This window comes from Micropterus dolomieu, linkage group LG20 (genome assembly GCF_021292245.1).
Source record: "Micropterus dolomieu isolate WLL.071019.BEF.003 ecotype Adirondacks linkage group LG20, ASM2129224v1, whole genome shotgun sequence".
Taxonomy (NCBI): Eukaryota; Metazoa; Chordata; class Actinopteri; order Centrarchiformes; family Centrarchidae; genus Micropterus; species Micropterus dolomieu.
In genome coordinates, this window is record NC_060169.1 from 31,908,408 (window position 1) to 31,933,732 (window position 25,325).

At 40.3% G+C, this 25,325-nt stretch overlaps 1 protein-coding gene and 1 pseudogene across 4 annotated transcripts in view; one reads left to right on the forward strand and one right to left on the reverse strand.

Moving 5' to 3' along the window:
* Positions 1 to 8,856: 8,856 nt before the first annotated feature.
* LOC123958591 lies at positions 8,857 to 10,605 on the forward strand (annotated as a pseudogene).
* A 5,309-nt stretch (positions 10,606 to 15,914) lies between these two features.
* The window catches only part of LOC123958476 (multiple C2 and transmembrane domain-containing protein 2-like), a 38,038-nt gene continuing 28,627 nt past the window's right edge, over positions 15,915 to 25,325 (reverse strand). For all 4 annotated transcript variants that reach the window (XM_046031812.1, XM_046031814.1, XM_046031811.1 and 1 more), the window contains 6 exons: positions 22,920 to 23,033; positions 20,523 to 20,564; positions 18,752 to 18,861; positions 18,422 to 18,531; positions 17,880 to 17,977; positions 15,915 to 16,937 (listed from right to left, as the gene is read on the reverse strand). In XM_046031812.1, the coding sequence (XP_045887768.1) occupies positions 16,890 to 16,937; positions 17,880 to 17,977; positions 18,422 to 18,531; positions 18,752 to 18,861; positions 20,523 to 20,564; positions 22,920 to 23,033 (522 nt within the window). In that variant the 3' untranslated portion in view covers positions 15,915 to 16,889. The remainder of the gene's footprint in view (positions 16,938 to 17,879; positions 17,978 to 18,421; positions 18,532 to 18,751; positions 18,862 to 20,522; positions 20,565 to 22,919; positions 23,034 to 25,325) is intronic.

The following is a 25,325-nucleotide window of genomic DNA, read 5'->3' on the forward strand; positions in this document are numbered from 1 at the left end:
ATTAATTTTTCTTTGTATTCTGATACCACACACAACTTTTCAACCAAATAGAAAACATTTTTTTTGTATAACGTTTAGTTAGTTTGAAAAATGAAGATGAAGATGAGTCATGGTTTTGTGTCCACAACAGGAGAAAAAGGAGGTGAGAGGAGAAGGAAGGGAAGATCTCACACTGCAGATGGTCTGTCAGCTCCATTCAAACAACAAAATACAAACCTGTGCTTTTCTTTTACCTGCATGTTGCTCTGATGATGACTGACTTTATCTGATGATAAAGAGAAACTTTATGAATAAATATTTCTTCTCACACTGAGTCAGTGGGGAGAGGTCATTTCATCCTCCTCAGATTGAATCACATTCTGTCAGAAATGGTTTGAACTGCTCTGTGTACTAGCTATTTCTCTCTGCTGAGGATATTTTTGGCTCTCCAACATGGCAAACACAGAGATGCACAGAGAAAGGGAGAGAGAGAGAGAGAGAGAGGGAGAGAGAGTGATGGCTGTCAGAGGGAGAGAGAAAACTCCCCCGACAGGCAGTGTGTGAGATCTGGGGCCCTGGGGCCCTTTGGATGGCTCACTCTGAATGGGTGCCCTGGCGAGGTGACCAGGCTCATTGAGAACAGGTTATGAGGGGAAGGGAATGCTTTTGCTCTGCGTTTGGCCCCCTGACCCACTGTCCAACGTCTGCCTTGGCAGATTTGAAACCCAACATATTTATTTGCAACGCTCTGAAGAGAGAGGGCGGAGCGGCTGTCAGAATAAAGTCATCGTCCTGCTGACAGCTTCATCTGCTGTTGAAGGGCATCTATGACAGGCGCACAATGTCGCTGCAGCGGCCAGCCCTGGGCAAAGGACTGTCATATGTGGACATGCTGGGAATCTAGCAACCATCTCCCCTCCCTCCCGAATCCCAAGCTCCCTTGATACTCCAGGATCATTTAGTTGGCCCTGCTAGAAATGTTTTTCATCTCAGTGTACAAAGATTTCAACTGGGAAACATGTGGGAACTTTCCATTGCTTAGTAATGATGAGTCCATGTTTGCTTTTGCTGTTTTTACGATTGTGTGAGAAAGAACAGATTAAGCTGAAATGTATAACTAAGCCAAATCTAAAAATGCATACAAATATATATCAATAAATATAAAAGACATGTATACAATATATCCCTTGTTCCCCTTAGTCTTGTTTTCTTCCACTCTACCTACATTTAAGTAGTAGTAGAGAGTGCTAAGTATTCTATTGGTGCCAGAGTCATACAACAAAATTACACCGTCAATGTAATTTTGTATTTTAAAGGACTCCCCCAGAATAATCAGGCTACTTTGTGGCTTGACTAAACTAGCCAAACTACTGCATGGCAAGATTAAGATGTATAAACGAATATGAAATGACAGCAGCGCACCCTCTGTGTACAGGCCCCGTACATGTAATTGCATTAGCAATGCTCTGGGTGGAGAAGCAGCAGTACTGCGACAAGCTGGCGTCATGCTAATATTCACAGGGCACACAGCATCCTTTCCTATCAATAAGTCATTATATGAGCCATGCCACTGATGGGCATCCTGCAGCCCTCTCTGCAGCTCAGACAAAGAGGATGGAGCAAGTTTCAGCACTGGAATGTTGGAATGAAGGTATGAAGTGTTATTCACGCCACAGACAAGCAGGAACACCATTGCCACCATAAGATGGTGTTTTAACTAAAATTAGCTCTGTTTTATTTTATTTTTTAAAAAGTGTAATTACTACTTGGGATTAAATACTGATGCACTCATATAAGCTGCTGTCAATAATTACTGTGGCATCACCTCAAAAGCTTTACGAGTGTTTTGTGGATTGTCTTTTGCCCCAGATTTAGTCTCTCTGGCTTCCCTGTATTTTAAATTATAAAAATAATTTGTCAATATTTTAAACAGTTAATATTCTTCTCAATATTCACTGCAAGGTAGTGCAGTAAAGGACAATGCTCTGTGTTGTAAAGATAAAAATACAACATTATTTAGTTAGTATTATTAAGTGTAGCAACTTTATTTAAAAAATTCAATATTATTAATTTATTTTTGTTTAACAACCTCTGAATTCATTGCTTCCCTTCCCGTTTCTGAAACCAAACAGATGCCCTTGATCCATGAAGCCCAGTCTGTTTAATACATCCATGAGTTTGAAGGGTTATCAGACACTAAAACACCTTTTCAGTATTTTTATCCTCCCTCTGTACGATCACTAGGTAAACAATAAAATTGCCCTGTTGACTGGCCAATGCAGTGTGTTACTGGATGACACTGTATTGCTTTGTGCTAAGGGTTCCCACTCTTTTCCCAGATTATGTCAGGACTGTTGCGGGATGCTGTCAGTGATGATCTAGCTCGTGTGACAAACAGGCAATCATACACTAATATGTTCCTCTCTGTGCACAAGGTGTAGTCTATTTCTATAAGTTATCTATGAAATCATCTATTACATGGGTAGATATAATGACAAATTGATCTTGCCTTGTTTTAATGCTATGTTTTAATGTTGTTATTATTTTTTATAGTATTGCCATTGTATTTTTTTGTTTCTTTTGGAAGGCCTTTGTGTTGTGTACTAGGCAAGTGCTTTTCTTATGAATTATGTTTTAACCACTGCTGCCTGAACACCAATAACTGAACAAATAATAGCAGAATTTTGTGACTAACAAATCCCAGCATTCTGCTGAACCTTAGCTTAAAGTACTAACTTGTCAATTATACAAAAAAGTTTTCTGAAGCGCGTCAACCTTTTTTTAATGTCCCGCCTGATCAAGGCTGATTGGTCAGTTCACGAAAAGTGACTTTGACAAGCAACTTTATGCACACAGCTGCATAAAAGGCACTGAGCTTCTCCCTGCTCTGTCTCTGCAATATACAGAGATTAGCAAGCAGGCGAGAAAGGGAACAGGTGAGCATTGCGTAGTGCCCACAGAAGCTGATATGGAGAGGGCAGGGCAGGAAAGAGAACCGGCAGCTTGTGAAAAGTCCAGGTACGCAAGAAAATGTCCCACTATGCAAAAGAGTAAAATGTAGCACAAGCAAAAATGGCTTTTATATTGTGAGAAATTACAGGGAGTCATCTCTCCTATTAGCACTAGCTTCGTAGCGGAGCGTTTAAGTGCAGTCAAACCAACGCAGTTTCTAAAGCCGGCGCCAGTACATACAGTGGCTGTGCATGAGAGGAGAGGTGACTGCTGGAAGTCAAAGATGTCGTATTTAGGTTTATGTTCTGCTTGCTCAAAACTTGTATGATTAATTGTTAATAAAACACATTCAGGGAGGATTTGAAATGCTCAAACCTCTTTGGTGGGCGGCAAAAATTCCTTTATGCAGAAAAAAACCTGAACATGTGACGTGACTCAGGGGTGTGTTCACAACGTTGATGTTAAACAACATGATGTTAAAGTCATTTTCCGGGACAACACAAGATTTTCCAGGACATCTAACTATTTTTCTAATTTTCAATGTGTTTTCAATGATTATTGTAGAAAATCCTCCTTCCTGACAAGTTCCAGGGGGGCGGGGCTTAGCCACAACCTGTCAGGCCACACCTGAACTGATAAAAGGCCTGATGAGGCCCTGCTCAGCCCTTTCCATTTGTTTGCTGCAGCATGTGGGTTAGCATGAAGCCTCGCTAATCCTTCCCAGTTGACTGTGTACTGGATGCATTACTTGACTGTTTAATCATCTGTCAGTCAACTGTTGAAGTGGGAAACTAAGGACAATAAACTGTTGAACTGCTCTCATCTCTTGTCTTCATACTTTAACTGGTGCGCCAGTGCAGAAGCTCTATACATATTCCAGCTTCCACAACCGCAAGTTTCTACAACTATTGTCAACTGTTTTCCAGGACGTTTGGGAACTTCTTTGCAGGCCAACTCTGTGTATTGTCGACAGTGTCCGCTACACTCCTGTGCCAATGCGGTTGTGTCATTGAAATAAATAAGAAACTCCTATACTGACACATTGCTATCGGTCTGGTGTTAGAGAGGAAGAACATATATAGTGTTGCTGCACTCCACATGCTGCCACTAAAAAGCTGAATTAAAGAAGAATTTTTAAAAACTGACATAAAGACTCAGAGTCAACAGTGTCCAACTTCTTTGTGGCATTAATCGCCCCACATATACCCCACAACATCACCACTAAATCTCTCAGCTCCCTTTCCACCATCAGCTCAAATTACCGTCCACCTCTAATTGATATGAACAATAAAAGAAGAAAGCTTGTTAATGGTGAACATAATTGTCCCAGACAAAAGGCCAAACACAGCAAATCACACTTTACAGCAGGAGTGAGCAGAAGGCGACGTCTGGGCTGCAGCCACTGAGCAGGGAGAGATATTTCACTGCAGATATCCATCTACCACCTGAATCACATTTCATTACAGGGTCACCCATTAAACAGAACGGCAGACACTCAAAGCTCCACTTTTACAGCCTAATACAGAACATGACATTGTTTCTGTTGGTAGAATTAATGTTTATGAAAGCACATGACATAGGCAATGTAGTGACTGTGTGTGTGTGTGTGTGTGTGTGTGTGTGTGTGTGTGTGTGTGTGTGTATTAGGAAAGCAAGGCATTGTGTATAAGCATCTGTAGAGTGATGCTGTATAAAAACTATTAATTTAATGAAATATTTTCAAATTCGTGGTATAGATATTAAGCAAGTCAAAAGTCAGAAAGGCAGTATCCAAGAAAGGTCAAAGCCATTTTTAATAATTTTTAAGGATCTCCAGTGGAGTCCCTATCAATGTGTGTACTAGTGTTTTTCATTAGGTACATTGCATTTGGCACAACAAGAAACAACTCCAGCCTGCTGGAGATGTTAAATGAGGTAGACAAGGCTTAAATCCTCCACTGCGCAGATAACTGGCTCACCACTCACTCTCTTTCTAACACACTGCTGAGAGGAGGGGGGTTAACTATCAGCTATAATGTGTAACTGAAGATCAGCTTCCCCCTCCGGCTTCGCTCCTCACACCCCTCCACCCCCACCCCACCCCTCCCAACGCACCCTCCAACCCCATCCCAGCCCTCCCTCACCTCTCAGCACCCCCTGCTGCTGTTGTTGGGGTGGTCTTTGCTTCTGCTGTCACCAAGCCGCTGGTCTTTCAGCCGTCCTGTTCCCTCCCTTTTTTCCCCCTGCCGCTCTCTTAGGCGTCACAAGATTACTGAAGCAGTGCTGACATCTCTATCAGCCTGACCTAATACTCTGCCCTTTTCCTCCCTCCCTCCATCTCCTCTCCTCCTCCCACACTCCAGGATCCATCACACTCAGGCCTGAGCTGCTCACCACTATACATAAAAAATTAAATGGAGAAAACTACAGCAGCAACTATAACAACAACAAGTACAGAAAGAAAAATACAACTGTTTTTCCTCTCCAGCAGGCAGCACATGAAATAAACTCTTACTGCCTTCAGCACTTGACAGTAAATTAGATAAGACTGCTCTAAGTTTCTCTTTCTCAACTCAGAGAGACATTTCCAAGAGGTATTTCCAGGGTGTCCCAATGGTTTGGTTTTTGTTTATGATCATCTACTATGTAGCTGTGATGTTTTGTAAATCTAGACCTGTAACTCCAACGTGGCATCACGGGATTGTGTTTAAATAGCACGCCGGACATTCACGTGTCATGTATATGCATTTCAAGCTTTTCGTCGATAGCTCATTTAATGAGTTTTGGACACGCAGGAAAGGATGAAGTGAGCTGACCTTTGTCAGGTCTTTGTCATCATGGTAGGTTTGGTTAGGTTTAGGCACCAAACTACTCGGTTAGGATTGGGAAAAGATCTTGGTTTGGTTTAAAGTAAGTATGCTGACTTACGTCCGTAGGTTGGCTTCACACCCCTCATGGGTGAAAGTCCTGCAATGTTCTTAACACATTCATGGTCCCCAGAGGATGAATCCTACTGACTTTGGTGATACCCTGATTTTTCCTCCAGTGTCATAGGTTGATGTATGTGATTTTTGTTTAAAATCTCTCATTAATTATTTAATGGATTGCAATGAAATATGGGCAAACACACATTCCCCACACATGCCCCATTCAGGATTAATTGTTATAACTTGCTGATCCACTGACTTTTCATCTTGCGCCATTATCAAGTTTAGTAAAAATGAGCAAACGTAAGCATGCTAACACGTTAAACTCTGATGGTCAACGTGATAAAGGTTACACTTGCTGAACACCAGCAGCCTGTTGCACAAACTTAGTCTAATTATAACGCAATTTTTTACGCATTACTGAAATAAAAGCCTTTGCACCACGGAGATAAGTCACATCATAAAGTGTCACAGATTTATCGGCTACTCACTAATGGTCATTTTCTGCCCACAGCATCATATTTTCATTAATTGCATGTCATTTTGCACCATAGTAATCCCGTAGAGACCTAATTTATTGATATGATGATGAACCTCTATCTTTGATTGTTGATTGGCCACTTGCCTCAGCTATGACTCTATGTCTAAATGAGTTAGGTTATGCCCCAAGTAATCATGGTGCGACCAATTTTAGTAACCCACTGCAGAACATTAAGATAGTCATTGCGAGCATGTTAGCATGCTGCATTTGCATTTTGCTCAGAGCACGTCTGTGCCAAAATACAGATTCTGTACACTCCGGCTGTACACTCAAAGCAAAGTTTTGTGCACATGTGCTTTGTACCATATAATTTCTTGCAGGATAAAATGAACACTTTGACATCATACCGGTACCAGTGTTAGCTGGTGCAGTAATGTGGCAAGCCATACAACTCTAGTATTTTGCAACAGATAAACTTTTTTGTTGTTTTTTATCCTTATATGGAGTTTGAGTTGGAGGCTGTGTTGTCCCGTGAGCCGGTTGTTTTTTGGTGTTAGCAGGCTCCATTTCATTAGCTGCGGTCGCTGTGTGTAAAGTTGAGAATCAGAAGGCAAGAGTATCAAAGCACTAATAAATAACACAGAATATGTAAACCTATGGATTTTGCGGAAAATCTGATCTGATATTTTTCACATAGGAATCCGAGCAACCCAAAAAACAGGCATGTGGTTCATTGTTATGTGAAGTTACAGCCCAATTAGGCAATAAGAAAGTGATTCATTTCAATAAAATCTACATTTAGCCCCTTTAAAAAACTTTGATCATTTTGACCAGTTTGATCCCAGTAAAGTAGTTCAGGTAAGTAGTTTCCATTTTTGTCTTTTAGAGTGCTTTACAATCCACTAGTGGCTTACTTTTCCAAGGCAACTGGACTTGCTTGAGGATACATGGATCTCATCCATCAGTTCAGAAACCGGAACTGGAACCAGTTCCAGAACTGAAGAACCCTCTTGAATGCAAGTCCAGTTGCCCTTCACAGACATGGCTTACTTTTAGACCACCGGTGTGACTAAGTGAAATAGATACAGGAACAAATGTATAAATGTTTGGAAAAGATTTTCTGCTCAGAGTAAAGACATGGAGGACAATCAAAGAGCACGTCTTGTAATTTACAAACCAAGTAAATGTTTCTGTAAAAGACAGAAACATTCATATAGCTTTATTACTGATGAGTATCCACAAACATTACATATTGGTGATGCTGATTGCAAAACCTTAAAGTATGGCTGTTTTCTGCTTCATTGAGATTTAGGCTATACAGAAATGATGCCACATATTGAACCTGCCCTCATCTGTGAAGAGATTTGGGCACCGGTGGCAGAACAATCTTGCTGTTGCCACTCCAGTGCACCTGTTGTCACTTTCATTTGCACCAAAACAAGTGATAATGATTCATAATTGCTTATTCTTCCTAACTGCAGTTTAGTTGACATGATGTTATACTGTGATAATTACGTGTTCCCTTTTTTATAGCAATGCGTATAGTATACACTGGGACAGCTTGTACGTCATCCCTATGGAAACCTAGAGCATCTGCCAAAGAGATGATGGCTATGTCTGCATACAACTGCTATATGGAATGAACATGCAATTGAGTAGTAGCTGTAGTATGAAGAGTCTTTTCTTCATGATGTCTTACATTGTCCTGCACCTTGTATGTCAGCATTTATGGCGCTATTATTAACTGTCAGTATGTCTCTGCTCTGGTTTAAGAAAAACAAATGCCTGTGATTTTATTGTTCCAGCTGAATTAAGTGATTCTAATTCTGGTCTTTTCAGACACATGACCAGTTTCTCTTTATATAAGTTATATTGAATTTCCCTCTCTGAATGCTGTCTTTGCTCGCCGCCTGCATTCATACAATCACCCCCCAGTGTTAGCTTTTGAGATTTGTGAGGGGAATGATTTTCATCTGCAAACAAACTGCTGTTCTTGATAGAATTCCTCAGCTGGTCCAGTCCGAGTGTTGTTATTAAGCAACCCTAAAATGACACAGTCTGCAGGGGGGCCTGCCAGTGGAAAGATGCTGTCCATTAGCTGTCAACAATGACCACTGGGTCTACCCTCCCATGGGACTGGCAAGCAAGGCATCGTCTCATCCTGAATCTGGCTGAGAGATCACACAGGCTCCATTGTTTCAAGCAGCCTGGGGTCTTATTGTAGCTGCATCTCTGGGAAAGGACGAGCCTTCACGTCTGTGGTCCATTAAAGAATGGGCTTTCTCCAAGCTAATGCCATGAAAACTGTAAGGGATGAATCTAGGGGAACACAGAGAGGCTACGGAGTAGATTTGGAATAGGGGCACCCCTCCTTAGACGAGTTTGGAGTCCCCATCCAGACCTCCCTCTCCCAGTGCTGACCTCCCTTCTCCACCTCTGTTTAATAATGCCTGGGCCTTGGTCATTATTTTGGGCAGATGGAGACGGGGGCAGGCAGTGAAAGGAGCTGGTGTCACTCCTGAGGAGAGGATGGTAGGGATGACAGAGAAGAAAAAGCGAATCAGAGAAAAGATCAAAAGCAGAAGCTCGCCTTTCACTCGCCTGAAAGCGCTAAAGAGGATAAGGAACGATCGGGCCTGGGGTCTCCTGTCCTCTCTGGCAATTAGACTCAGCTGATGGAGAGAAAGGCATGAATGGCAGGGTTCAAGGCCCTCTCTAGGACTCACACAACGGGAAGGAGTTTTTTCCCTGACGCCTCCTTTATCTTCCTCTCCTTTCAGAGTGTCAGAAATGCAGCTGAAATATCTCTCCAAAAAGACAGCACAATCGCCAATGCCAAACCTTAATCACGGTGCCTGATGAGATTGGGGGGCGGCGGGGGGGTTGAGAGAAAACACACATTCTTTTCACAATTCATCTTTACACTTTATATGAGTCCAGGATTCAAGAGAGGTGTAGTAGGTTTATGTGTTATAATTAAATTGAACAAATTGGAGTCCATATTTTCATGAGACAAGAGAACACACATCACATATTGGGTACACAGTTAAACCAATATACGACAATGTCTCATTGTTTTAAACTATATTATAGAATGAGCTGTTTTCAAGAGCTGGGCGTATTGCCCATTCATTTTTTAAATGAAGAAAACATAAAGGAAAAAAAGTACACTTGAAAGAAATTAAGGTGCTAAAGTTGCATCAAACTAATAGAATACAAATTCAATGAAAATACATAATATATTAGCATGCATCAGTAAACAAATGTTACTGGCATACCCTCTGAGTGTCCCTGATGGACAGGCAGCCATGATGGTTGTACAATAGCTTGGACTGTTTCATAAAATTTAGTATTCATTTTTTGACTAGAGAGCTGTCTTGGGCACAGCCAAAGCAACATGTCCCACAGGAACCTATTAACATCCTCTACATATGCAAGAGTTTCAATAGGCCGTCTATCATCCTCACAGAGGGACACGCTGCTTTGCCACAACTTTAACAGCTTGTCATAAAAGACACACAGGGGATTTCAATTACGCAGGTCATCAGAGAGTGAAGAAACTGTATTTGGGTCACATGTAATTTTAACATATATACTTTGGTAAAGGTTGCATAAAAAACATTTGTAACAGAAAGAAAAAAATAAATAAAACCATCTAAGCTTAGTATAGCTAAGAAGCAACGTGGCACATGTGCATAAAGAAGACAAAATGGATAAAGAAACGTTTGGGGGATTAGATTCTACGTCTAAAAACTAGGTTTGTCTGTGTCTTCACAGCAGCTCTTCACAGAACCTCCACAGCCTCCAGACCAACCCTGAAGATAACTCCAAGGCAAAACCTGCGTTTGCTTTGTCCCCATCAGAATGAGACTGTCTACATCAGCATCGAGAACCAAGCTTCATGTTTGTTCTCTTTTGGCAGAGTGGGAGGTGCACAGGTGCTATTTCTCAACTGCCAAGGCTGCCTCTACTATTTCGTCATCCAGCACGAGACACGCTCTGGGTTTCCTGCACAAACATACCAGGACCGACCGCGACTCCTACGTCAGGATCAACTGGGAGAATATCGACCCACAGATGGCCTACAACTTCACCATGCAGGCCACCAACAACCTGAACACTCTCTACGACTATCCTCCTTTAAGCATTATGGAAAAACAGCCTTCTCCATGAATGGGAAAGACCACCATCACCAACATCCTCAACCCCAACTTCCCAAATGGCCAGATTAATGGCCTGTCTAACTGGGACATCATCAGGATCAACATGTTTTACAGCTGCTTATAACAATGCAGATCAAAGTTATCATTAAGTAAACAAGTTTCTGTTATGACATACCTATTTAATAAGTAGACAGAAGAAACTCGGATTAAGTCAATTTCATCTGTGAAACCTTTAAAACTGTGTGTAATAAAAATAAGTTTCTCATTTATCTATTTCTACGTATAAAACACACCTGTAGGAGATGTAATACAATAATTGTAATGCATGAATAACATGTGGTATAATTATTATTGGTTATGGTATTTTAGTAATTTTTATTTATGGTTTCTGTTTTGCAGGCCCACACTATAGGCTACAAACACTATTTCCTATAATGTTCATTAGAAGTAGGTAGTGAATGGTTGAAACAGTTAGCTAAAGTGGTTAAATAGTTAAACATAATGGATAAAATGGTTAAATGGTTAACTAAATGTAATGGATAAGTGGTTAAATAGTTAGGTAAATATAATGGATAAATGGTTAAATAGTTAACTAAACATAGTGGATAAATGTTAAATAGTTAACTCAAAGTAATGGCTAAATGCCTAATAGCTAAACATAATATAAAATGGTAAAATTGTTAGCTAAAAGTAATGGATAAATGGTTAAGTAGTGAACTAAAAGCATTGGCTGAATGGTAGTTAGCTAAAAGTAATGGGTACATGGTTAAATAGTTAGCTAAATGTAAAGCAAGCTAAACATAATGGATAAATGGTTAAATTGTTAGCTAAAAGTAATGGACAAATGGTTAAGTAGTTAGCTAAATATAATTGATAAATTGTTAGTTAAAAGTAATGTGATCATATTTTGATTTTGAAAATAGAGGACTGTGGGGGCAGGAGGCAGACGGACACCTGCAGTTGGTGGAAGGTTGGGACTGATGGGGATTCAAGTCATTTGTGGTACAGTGGAAATGTGTATGTGGTTAATGGGGTGGGAGTGACCATGCAACTACAGTATGTTATTGAACTTTAATAGGGCCTACATGTGGGGTCATTTATTTGACACTGACAGGTACGTACCAATTTTGCAGGTCATGAATTCTGCTTCACACAGATTCATTAAATGGTCTACATGGTGGTCTAATTTGTTAATGCTAAGTGCTAACTTGTCAATAATCAAAACCATTCATGCAGAACGAGTTCAACATTTCAAAAGCTTGCTGTAGCAGGCCAACCTTTTTATAATTTCCCTCATATGCAGGCTGTGATTGGTCGGTTCACAAGAAGTGACACTGATGAGCAACTTTATGCCCACGTTTGGATAAAAAAGCACCTGATCACCCCACTCTGTCTCTGGCGTGGGAGAGGGCAGAGAAGAGTAGCAGGAGTTTAGGAGAAGTGTCAGTATATAAGGATTGATAATGATTGAGATGCAGTTTGACCAATGTATGTGAAGGATGTGCAGGACTACATGACTGACAAACAGTGGCATGCGAGAATGCACACAATGAATGCCGATTGTAGAAAGCAAAAGCTGTATCTCGGATATCTTGGGTGATTTAGAAATTTAGAAAAAACACATTTTTTAGGTCCCAAAGAGAGGACAGTTCTGGTAAAAAGAGTACAAATGGTCACCCTAGCTAAAAGTAATAGATAAGTGGTTAAATAGTTCAACGTTATGGATAAATGGTTAAGTATTTAGGTAAAAGCACCCAATCTTCTCCATATTCCATCTCCACTGGTGGAGCAGTTAGGAAAGAGTAATGGCAGCTTGTGAGAAGTGCCGGTATGCAAGAAAAAGTCCTGGTGTGCCAAGGAGTAAAATGTAGAAGTGCTGGTACTGCATACTGGTGCATATTGGTCCACTGCAAGCACTGTGTTTTAGTATTTTTCACTGATGAGGCGCAATATGGCGGGACCTAAAGAGAAAGGTCAAAGCACTGCAAAAATGCATGCAATGAATGCTGACTGAGGACACATGGTTACCCTAGCTAAACATAATGGATAAGTGGTTAAATAGTCAGCTAAATGTAATAGTAGATAAATGGTTAAACAGCTAAATGTTATGGATAAATGGGTAAGTAGTTTACTAAAAGTACATGGATACATGTTAGCTAAACATGGATAAATGGTTAAATAGTATCTCACAGAAGTGAGTACACCCATCACATTTTTGTAAATATATGATTATATCTTTTCATGTGACAACACTGAAAGAAATGACACTTTGCTACAATGTAAAGTAGTGAGTGTACAGCTTGTATAACAGTTTAAATTGGCTGTCCACTCAAAATAACACATCACACAGCCATTAATATCTAGACTGCTGCCAACAAAAGTGAGTACAACCCTAAATGAAAACGTCCACATTGGGCCCAACATGTCAATATTTTGTGGGGCCACCATTATTTTCCAGCACTGACTTAACCCTCTTGGGCATGGAGTTCACCAGAGCTTCATAGGTTGCCACTGGAGTCCTCTTCCACTCCTCCATGACAGTGTCAACAGTGTCCATTTTAGATATCCAGTTTATATTTAAATGAACACCTTTGGAACACGGTAGGTAGCGTCTGGTAGCATAGATAAAGGCGTACTTGAGTTCATCTGATAGGACTACATTAGGATCAAATGCGTATTTATCCACAGCTAAAAATACTCCCCAACAAATGTGTTATATACTCCTGTTTGTATAATTTTTACTACAAACTACAGTGCCCAGCTCTTTTAGGATTTTTTTAAAACTGAAAGTGTGCTTTTAAGATTTTGCTAAATGTACATCTTCAGTAGGAACAAATGTGTTTGAGACTGAGAGCCAATGACAATACAAAAGTATTGTGAGTGGGCTTTGATATTTTCAGGGATTTGTGGATAATAACCAAAATATATATTTTTGCCAGTCTTGTCCTTAAAGATAAAACAATAAAACATTTTATTTAGCTTTTCTATAAGTCCTACAACATTCTAATGCAGATACAGAAAGTAAAACAAAACACCAACAAAACCCAGCTTATCTTATATCAGTGTGATGGTGTCTCTCAGAAAATCATTCGGTATCTCCTCTGTCAGTCAGGGCTGTTTCGCAGCCTCAGGCTCTTCTGGATCAAGGGCTTTGATGTTGGCCTGCGCCGGGACAACACAGTCGCCCCACAGCCTCTGGGCAGCAGCCCAGCTAGTACACACTGTGTCTGTGATTTACCTGGACCCAGACTCCCTGAAGGATTGTTAACACTATGGGGAGTGGTGGTGGTGGGGCATGTGAGCTGTCCACATGGTCAAAATCAAGCTCATTACTTAAAGTAATGATTGTTGAACGAGGATAAAACAATTGTGGTAAGTGTTCAAAAATCTAAAATATTTTAATTAAGTTTGATTTTTAAAAGCCTACATAGTTAGTTAAATTAGCTCGGAGGGGTGTCTGCCTTCTGGTGTGATTATTTCTAGTACAGAGTAATGTTCCTGTCGTGATTTGGTTACAAAACCTTCCATTTTGTATTCATGTAGGTAAATGTTTAGTTGAAATGAATCCAGTGCTGTAGGGATGTAGACAATAAATTTAGTTGACTAAGTTAGAAGTCTACAGACATAGTCAGACACCTTGGGAAATTATTCACTTTTTTGCCATGGGTTAGAGGAGAAGATCATTCTCATTCCAACCCTGCAGTTATTAAAACCCATTAGCAGCTTTACAGTTGCTAATGAGAGGTCAAAAGCATGATAATGATTCTCATTATCAGTACAATTTCATAATAATTATACATCTCTTATGAGTGATAGTTTGGAAACAGAAAGACATAACAACAGATGATCCTGACATTCTGCAAGCAAGTGAATATCTTCCTTTACTGCACCCTGATCTGAACTGCGTTTTGATTGGAATCAATCAGCTTTCAGTGTGAAGGTTAACCATATCTGTGCTTTTATGCCATGCTCTATACCTTTCTTTCATGAACATTTGTATATAATCATACTTAGAATCCAGTGCTCATACAGTTTCCACCAGCAGCCAGAGTTTGAAGGTGAACTGTTATAGAAACAGAGAGACAAAGTGAGCCACCAGCTTCCTGCTGATTTATGTTGGGAACCAGTTGAACACTATATGTTGCCCATTAGACCCCTCCATCCCATCTCCATACACACACACAATGGTCCATGCTGCATGTAGTTATTAATGTGTTAATAAAGACTGTTAATGGAGAATAATGGACATTCACACCCTCTACAGAGCTTTACATGCAGTGCCTCTGACTGCACACACACACTGGGACACAGCTGAGCATTGTCAGGTCCAATATTGAGTTATAACAAGTCTTTTGAGACCGATCAGCCGCTGTATTTGTGGCTCATCTGAATGCATGTGCCACATCACATTAGTCCCCACGTGTGAACTGGATTTTACTTGGTAATTCTGAAGCATCTCCCTGCCTATACATATTCATGCTGAGCCTATAAGTGTCAAATTGAGATGTCCTTCCAGTGTCCTTGACAGCGGGTTATTAATATTGAATACCTAAGTCAACATTATAACTAGATGAGGAGATATACAGGTCGTCGCCTGCCACATTCTCCACATCCACTGTCCTCAAGACAATTGGACAAATCACCAAATTATTTTATTTGGCATAGCATTGTGCAGGATAGTATGTGAATAATGCACTGAGCTATGAAAGGACATTTAGTTTATTTCTCCAAAGGAGGTGTTACTTCATGTATTTCCCAGACAATCCAGTGTTAATATAAATCAATTATACTCTGACAGTGATGATTTAATTTGTTACAGTTCAACAAATTAAATCATGAAATACATCCATATTTAATACATTTGTATAGCATTTGATACAGAAATTATGGAATTCTTAGCGTATTTCATGAGATCAGATTTTCTCTAATTTTACTCATTTCTCATTGAAGAGGCTTTTGACTGAGAGCCCACGCGCTCTGACTTAAAAGCCATAAATCCAAGGGTATTACTCTGAACGCCAACATCTTAACTATTCCAATTCTCCAATCCCTAAATTGCTACTGCTGTTGTTGTTGCTTGTGGCTGGTTTTAAAATCCTCCTCCTGCTCCTGAGCGGTGTGCAGCCTGGTACCGGAGGTTTGTCTGGCTCCTGTGCTTGATAGGATGCTGGCTGCAGGCATCTCATTGCAGCAGCTGAGAGGAGGTCGCCAAGGTCCTCCTGCTTGTGGCGACGCCCAAGGGCCATCAACACAGCGGGGAGCCCGGGTGCCGGCGAGGTCTTGCACAGCCTCGCTTCATGAAAGCCTAATGAAGAGAGGGGGCTCACAGATTGTGCTGTTAGACGCCCACAATCCTGCAGCACAGGAGCACGGAGAGGATGAATATGGCGTGCAGGAGATGTCAAGAGCTGAGGCAGAAAATTTACTCAACTGTGTGATTGTGTGCATTTATTGCTGTGAGAAATGAGACACAAGGTCTTCATCAGTGAATGTCATTAATAAATAAAGCTAGGTGTGTACAGATCTGGCCCCATCCCACTCACAAGCAAAGAGTAAAATGCAACATAGAGTACAGAAAATTGTCTATGTAGGATGAGTGAAAATCTAAAACTAAATGTAGGCACTTTTCATGTAAAAATAAGTCGATATTGTCATATTGAAGTACAATTAGTCAGTGAACATTGTATGTACATACCTCTTTATCCATTTTCATCAAAGGTAAATGTAAGAAACAAAAGAATATCATGCATAATATTTGCTTCTGCCTTTTGATATGTTGCTGCACATGGAAATATAAAAGGCAAGGAATTTGGAAAAGCAATTGTTACCTGAAATGCATCATTAATAATTAAAACCACAAAGATCTTGCACTTAAAAATATCAATATTTTCTAAGAAAATGCCTTAAGACGACTCATACTTTTTAAAGCAGCCCATAATGAAATTTATTTAATTACTTAATTGTGTGCAAATATACACACACGTGTTTACATACCAAACATATACATTCAGAGTAATACAAACATATCAGCTTGTTTAAAAAGGACACAGGGCCAGGAATATAAAATAAAGCAGCTCCTGATTCATTATCTTTAAGAATAAACTGTACATACTACAAAACACCTACAATCTTTGGAAATAAAATTACAAAGTGCACCAGAAACACTTAGTTAGTAAACTCTGTTACATATGTGGTAATCTCTGCAGGATCCTCGCTGGACTTCTTTGGTTGAAGGGTATTTCGGTGCTGGTCGATATGAGCGGTGCTGAACTGCGTATCACCATAGTGTATTAAGACTCAAAAGGTGTGATTCTGCAGACCTCCAACAGATCCTCTGGAAACAGTTTTTTGGTCGGAAGCCTACAAACGGCAGCATCGGGTCCCATTTACACACCATCCTCCTACATTCTACAAGATTTTCTTCTTCCTGCTGCCTCTCATCTCACTGTACTGAACCTGCAGGGAATCAGAACCAGAGTAATTTTATTCACGGAGCAACTAAAGTGTGAAGCTATTAATCTTGCTGTGGTTTTATTTAATTACTATTGCAAACTGAGGCACTGTCTGACGAAGCATTTCCACTACTGAGCAGGACGACCACAGTCTTTTATAGACAGAATATCAGTGGTCAGCGGAGAAACTACAGAGTCATCGTCGCTACACCCAGAGGCCCAAGGGCATTGAAGAAGGAGAGGGAGGAGGCAAATGGGGTCAAATAGCTTAGAGAGAGAGGGGCAGAGACAGAGAGAGTGAGGAGGAGAGACAACAGCGGGTAAAAAGAGAGAAAACAGAGAAGAGAGAGGCAATAAAGGAAGAAAAGTGGTCAGTACAGCAGAACACAAACGGAAGAGGAGAGACAGGAAAAAAGAGAGAAGGCAATAGAGTTCATGTGAAACGTTCATACTTACAAAAGGTGACATTTTGTACATAAGGAAGCCATTTTGGACAATAAATGCAAAATCTTGCAACCATGATGAAGACTTTTGTAGAGAAAAGTGTGGTTATCTTTACTATTTAAGTTGTGTAAATTAATCTACAAAACCAGCTAAATTTACTAACTATTTTGGCTCTTTGAGGTTGACGTTAGTTGCAGCAGATACAGTACGGATATTCTGCCCGTGCTGAGGCTGGTGAGTTCATACAGGAGACACCAACAGCAGCGTCTCCTGTCTCAGCCTGGGAACAGCCTGCGCTGCAAAGCTGCTAAGCAGCAGACCTCCACCAGGGATGTATCATGACCAAAACACAACAGAAATTATACAGGGCTACATAATTATACAGATGAAGCTAATTATACAGACAAGAGTGATGAATGCCTGGGAGTTGTTTTAGGAAAATGCAAAGCTAGCCGGCTCTGGGATTTTGGGCTTCCTGGCCGGCTGATCCAGAGGGGCTTACCTTCTGCACATCTGAAGGCACCCTTGTCAGGAAATCAAGCACTTCATTGTTGTCAATGCTGTACGGGTTCCGTAATTTCTTGGTGAATTTATTGATACCTAAAACAGAAATTCACACCAACATATCATTAACACTAGTCTCTTGTGGCAGTGCTCTTTGTTTCCACACAAACAAATACTTGCAGAGGAGACTCATGCTGTCCAAGAAATATTGCTTCCAGTACGACAGAATGTGCCCTTTTCTTGTTTTACTTTCACTTAGACAATACATTTAACAATATATTACACTTTAATTCAAACATCACTAACATTATAAGCTGCTAATATTGAAGAGATACAGGGGAAGAAGATGCAGCAGCCACAATTATATATATTATGGATAACAGAAAGATGTTGGGAGAAGAAATCAAAATAAGAAGAGAGGAAGGAGATTTTTTACCATGACTGCAACTTTGAATATTTAGTGGACGGGGATTTTATGGGGTGATGGGCTAAAATGGATAAACAAAACAGATGGCATAATAAACAGTGTTTGAGACTCACCCCATATTAAAACTATGTAGCGTACAGGGATGTAGTATGTAAGGACTGTTGCAATGACAAAGATCAGGAAAGCCAGGCTGGACAGGAACGGCACGGACCAGTTGAAAGTGCTGGCAGATCATAAACATCAGTGGGTGTCAAGGAAGAATTATTGTTCCACCTCAAGTTAATGATTGTACATAAAATTAATACAGTACTTTTAGTAATCAGGATAATGTAATTACAACATTTCATACTGTGATCATAATCATTTCATACACCTACAGCTGAAATACACATAAATGTTCAACTGTAGTGAGCTGTGATTTACGATGGATCTACAATTCTTACTTTTTAATCCTCTCCCCAAAACAGGCAATCTCGTCCAGCAGGTTTTGTAGGGTGATGATGGTTTCTTGGACCATGTGGATTTTGTCTATCAGCCCTCTTCTCTCCGACTCCTAAAGCATAAAAGAAACCATTCAGGATGGACAGAAGAATCATAAGAAAGACAGAAAGAAATCCACAACAGAAAGTTCTTCTCTTACTCACTATTTAGGTATGTACTGATGGGGAGAGAAGATCATTTTCAGCAGTATATTAGTGTATTAGCAAACTAAAGTACAAATTAAACCATGTTAACCATTTTACACTGTCCTTGTAAATGGGAAAGTTTATCACAAAATACTTCCAGGATAAAAAAACTTGTAAATAATAACCCATGTAAATAAAAAGGGTTAAGTATGATTTATTATACTGATTTATTAAAACAGAGCTATGCTGAAGTAGATGAAATGTGAATATCATAAATATCTCCATTGTAGTCTCTACCCTAAAAGGCCCTGAAAAACTAAACTGAAAAAATCTAAAAATTGCCTGCTCAGCTACACAGCTTTTACAGCTTTATCTGGCTGGACAAGGCCACAGGGTTGATCCCTACGAGACTTAATAATAATAATAATACCTTAGTGTCACTGAGAAAGACACCCAAACACTGAAACAGACTCATTTATCACCGCTGTGGATAGTAGTGAAATGTGAATGTAAAGGCAGATACTTTAAGAGCAAGTTTGAAAGTGGCTTTTTGAAGTGAAAGCTCTTCAGAATGGGACTGGACTTCACATTATGAAAGAGACAAGGTTCTCAGGCTTGTCCTGATCCCAGGAGGGAAGGATGGCTTTAAAGTAAACAGAGGAGACCAGACTCTCTGAAGATCTCTGGAGTGAGCGCCAGACTTCAGACAGAGACACAGCCACATGTTCACATCAAACAATGAAGGAGGGTTAAAGGACTACAGAGACGAGCTGGGGTCTGTGGGGATGGTCGGTGGGGTGGCAGTGGTGGTTACTGGGGAACTGTTTATTGGCCAAAGACATGGTCTTTGTCACTATGTGATCTCTGTGACATGTAGTGTGATCTCTGTGACATGTGAGTGATTACTGGCTCAATGCCACCCCACCCAGATGTTGGACACGAGCCTGGGAAAAGAGGGGATCAAACCTGGGATATTGCAGATGCACAGCAACAATCAATGTACTTTCACCTCTGTCAAATATCCATCAAACCTACTCACTGCACTAAACCACTTCCACTATTTCAGGATCATGTTCCTACTGGAACCAGTATGACAACCACTATATATCAGGCATCAGAAGCATCTTACTTTTAGGCAATGAAATATTTCTTCAACACAAACAATCAAAATGAGCTTTGAAAAAGCATTTCTAAGTGTTGTCATTAGTTCCATATTGATGGCATTATATGGTGTATTAAGCTCTGGGACTTTCCCAAATGCAGCTGAACCTTTTCCCCCACCCCTCTATTAACATATGAATGTGTTGTGACATGTGGAAACGGGTTGGTGAGGTCTTCATTAAATCCAAATGTCTTTTACATTTACACCAAAACCCCCCCACACAACTGGTGGTTGGCAGGAATTAAAATGCATCAGAAGATTAGTACTGAATAAAGAGCTTAACAATGTAAAATCGTAGATCATAGGCAGATACCTATGTCAACATGTAAACATAAAGTCAACTTATTTTCTATTCAACAGCATATAGAAATACAGATGCTTAGCCAACAAAGAATTGCAAAGCAAACAGCCACCACAGGTACATACCTTCTCATCCTCCTCATCCTCATCCCCCAAATCCACACTGTCCTGGAAAGAAAACAAAACAAAAGAACTGTATTATAGAGGTGAGAGTCTAGTGATTTCAAGATTTTCTACATAATACACTTAATCTCATTCAGACACTGCGACTCTGTATTAACTCCAGTGTGCTCATGAGGTTGTCAGCTGACAAAGTGCAGGGACCAGCGGTGACCCTGAGGTCAGCCTCCAAAAACTCTCTGCACACTGCAGGACGGCTGACTGACAGGCAATGTTGGCTTTTTTCAAGCCAAGGCAACTGAAAACAGAGAACCCACAGAGATTTAGCACCAGACCATCTTTCAGCTCACTGTTTTGGTTTGGGTTTGGTTGACTCTCTCCGCTCTCATAGACCCTATCCACACTACTGCGTTTTTGTTTTAAAACAGAGACCTTTTGCTGCGTTTGCACTTCCCATCCAGACTAAAGCGGCAGAAACGAAGTGCTAAAACGGAGAAGTTTGAAAATGCTGCCAACCCCGTTTTTCGTTTTCAAACTCCGGAGACAGGCAAAAATGGAGGACTTTAGAAACGATGATGCAGACGCTCATGTTTGGCTCTCTGATTAGGTCTCATAAGTCATGCAAAGCAGAAACATGATGCTACTGACTGAGTTTTTGACAGGGTATTTTTATTAAAATATTTTGTACTGTGCAAATAACACTAATAGCCTACAATTGTACTGTGTATGTCACCATATTTACTTTGTGACGCCTCCCAGTCTGTTTTCTGCCGTCACAGCCCCTTTTAACTCTTGTGTTACATTCAGTAACAGTCCCTGCTGGTTATTGGTACATGCAAAATAAAATCTGGTGTAGTTCTTCATCTGTAGTACTTATCTTTCGCCAAATCTTTGACAATTCTGTTGAGTTGTAGTGTTTCTAGCTCCACCTTTAATTCCCCAGTCAGTGTGCTAGGTAATGAAAAAATGAGACAGAATGGACTGGTTCGATTGGTATCGTCATAATGTTTCTGTTGTATCTGCTAGATGTGTAAACAGGCAACTGTTTACTGACTATTTAATTTGGTAGGTTGAAAACTTGTTGTGGTTGTTGCACTATGTAAGAAGCAAAAAAAAATGAAAGGCCCTGAAAACCTTTTTTTTTCCTCAATCTGATTCTGAGTAATTGGGATCCTACATGAGCACACATATGAAAAACAAAACTTTTTGTTTTTCATATGAGAGATTTTCTCTGTGGTGATGTCATGGATTGAGCAATATTTTAAGAATCAAAAACTGAGGTTGTTGGCTCATGTTGCCAGCACTGTGAATTAAAGTTGATCAGTTCTGATGAAGAAGCAGATTAAGCAGATTCCCGAAACTTTAACTCTTATTCATTTGGTTATTAATATTTACTCTGTAAATCCTCACACATTAGTGTCAGTTGTATTCTCCCTTTATCCGTTAATCATGTAGAATGATTTCTGCGTCACATGATGGGGTATTGTACATCTGGATCTGTCTGTTATTTTAAATGGATTGATGCAATATTTTCTAGTAATGGCTATACAGCATATTCAGTTAGATGGTTGAGCTGAAACGAGTCAACTGGTTGTTTAGTTGATTAACCGCCAACTATTTTGATAATTGATCAAATCATCATTGTAAATTTAATATCTTTTGCAACTTTCAGGCATGTATTGTCTAAAAAAAAAATTGATAATATAATCGAAAGAAATAACCCTTAATTGCAGCCCTACATGGTTGTAAATCAGCACAGATTTCACAGATTTCACAATATAATCAAGTGCATTGTTGTCTGAACAGTGTTCTGTGTATGTAATTTGCTATAACCTATGGTCTGTGTTGAACTACCATTACTGTATACAGTAAATACAGCTGCTACCCCACACCGAGCACGGGCCAGATACATCCTTTTTTTTCTGTAAAACTGAGAGTGGTCACAGTAGAAAAAAAGCACCGTGAATGGTGACCTTTTCAGAGCAGAGTGCTAAAACCTTTTTCTAATATGACCAATGGCAACAAGAGGGCAACAGACCAATTACAGGGAAGAACAGGCATGATTCAGGACAATAACTAGAAGCGGACCGGAAAAAAAGAAATGTGTTAGTAAGGGACAAGCACTGCAAATCAGCCTAGGCTATAATGATATGCTGCATTAGTCCATTCAGTGAGTTTTCTGTGCTTATGTATTATGTGTCATTTTATTATTACGTTCTATGTAGCTAGGTGCAGCTGGTTGCTATGGAAACAAACCAGCTTTTAATATACAAGAACAAAATGTGGTTGGGGGAGCTGTTCTTTATTTTACAAAATAAAGAAAGGAGTGTGAACACGAGCCAGCGGCTCATTGGGCTAAAGAGAAGAAGGAGGACAAGGCTGACGAAGCTGCTCTGGACTCACCAGGTCCTGAGTGATGCGACCGGAGCGGATCTGGAGGTATTTCCATGAGATGAGCAGGACCAGGAAGAAGGGCAGCATGTAAAACTCCCAGTACCACACTGTCACCACAAACACCTGCAGGCAGAGGGCCACAGAGGTCAGATATTAGTGAGGTCAGACATGTGGGAGGATGAAAGAAACCGCTCTTTATGAAGTCACATCCAAAGACATTTTCAATAGTTCCTGAATCCCCGTTAGCTAAAGGTTGATCCAATCTGCTATTGATTACATAAGCACTGGTCAAGCTGATGAAGGCTACCCTGGTTCCTACGTACAGTTATTCTGTACAGGACGCCCCCTCTGCTCAGCTGGACTGACTCTCCCTCCACCCACTGCATATGCATTGACATTAACCACATAAGTCTAATTGCTCTGCCTCTCTCATCTTGTGTGCATGAAAAGCCAAAAGCTGTGCGATTCACTGCAGCCACAGGGAGCCTGTGTGTGAATATGTCATTAACACCCATAATGGCACCTGTGATGCATGTTCCACCAAAGGTAAAATGGATAAGAGGATAAAGAAATATGGCTTGTGATGTCTCAATTGCACCGCCAAATGCAACTATAAAATAATCCTGTCAGAGAGGCAGCATTGGCCAAAATGGCAACGCGCCACAAGGCGTGGGGTTTTCAGGTTTTTATACGCTAATAAAAATAGAAGTGAACATCTGTTAAAGACATCACTCTCCTCTGAGGCACCAACTGACATAAAAGATGGCAGCCACCACCACCACCACCACCATCAGCTTTAATGTGCAAAAAGCCAAGCATGCTCTTGTCTGTGTTATCACAAGCCAAAACAGCGCCTGGGAGAGGAGATGAAACCAATTCCTCACTGAAAGGGTTATGTTTTATTAGTGAGGACTTTGTAATGACTGGGATAGCTGTGACGGGGGGGAAAGCCAAGTCACGCTTAGGTGGAAATGTATACTCAGCCCATAAAGATTGCGATAATTGCAGCCCATTTCAGCTTGAGAGGCATTACACAGTCTTCAACAGCAAAAGGGGCTCTGGAAATACAATCCAGATCAGAGGGGAAGGGGGTGGGAATGAAAGGCTACCTAATGTTAGGAGAGCTACTGAACTGGAGGGCTACACATTTTCAGAATGCAGCAGGATTTCCACACTAATGCTCGGGGAAGGGTTTGAGCAGCACAGCGGTAATCCAAGAGCACAGGAATCACTGACATCACTTAATGCATCCGTTGTTTTAAAGTGAGACTATGTAACCTTTGCTGATCAGCAGGTACTGTGGTCACAAGTAACAATTACTGGATAATGCTAAAATGTAGTGTAACAGTAGCACAAATGGAGAAGAGTCATAAAGTCTGCGTGCTAACATTAGCAAACATTAGCTACCATAAGCTACTAGTCATGCCAGACCAAGTAAGGCTGTAGCAGCAAAGTACATGGAATGGAGCTTTTTACTGCTTATTAATTCATCTTTTTAGATGAATTACTTTTTTTCCTAATTATTTGAAAAGTAGCACAACAGTCACATAATCTAAAATTTTACATTGTTACTACTGGATCTTCAATAGGTTGTATAGACTGATAGATGACCTAGACATTTATGGATGACTGATGATGGGTACACTGGTACATGCACTGTGGACAGGCCCCCAAATCCATTCAATCTGGAAAAAGATTCACTGTTTCATCACATGTGCACAGTTTGTATTCTGGCAAATTATTCTCAGGATCCTCCTTTAAGGACCAGGTGAAAGAGTTCAGAAAAGTTACTACGTATGAGAGAATGTCATATAGATGTGAAAGTGGGGAATTTATATTTTTGTTTCTTTTATAAAGTGAAAGGAGGAGGTAGAAGCAGATTGATGACATTGATTTCCATGTGGGATGTTTTTGTACTTCTCAGAACTCTTTTTGTTCCTTCATCACTTTATTTCTAAGCAAGCCTCTTTTTATTTTTGTTTCTGTGTTTGGGAGGGGCTGCACCTTTTTTATGATTTACAGCACCAATTTTCTATTTCAAAATAAATACTGCAGATTACATTAAAAAAAAAGTCCCACCATCTTTTACAAAGTAAAGTGATGAGGGGCAAAAGAATGGGATCTCTTTTAGTTCAATGGGTAAAACAAGGCCCTAACGGTGCCAGGATTGAGACTTCTAGCTGAGATAACCTGTACATTTAGAGTATACTGCGCTGACTAATTGCTCCTGTCATGTAGAGTGGAGCTTTGAATTATTACTGTCATTTGGCGGTATTAAGAAGGCAGTTATTTCTTCTCACTGAGGCTTGAAAAGGCAGGAAGCGTTAGTGTGAAAACATCACTACAGATGGTACTGTCTTTCTGACAGTGAGATGCAGTGGGAGGATGTGTGTGTATGTTTTGATCTTGTTCATG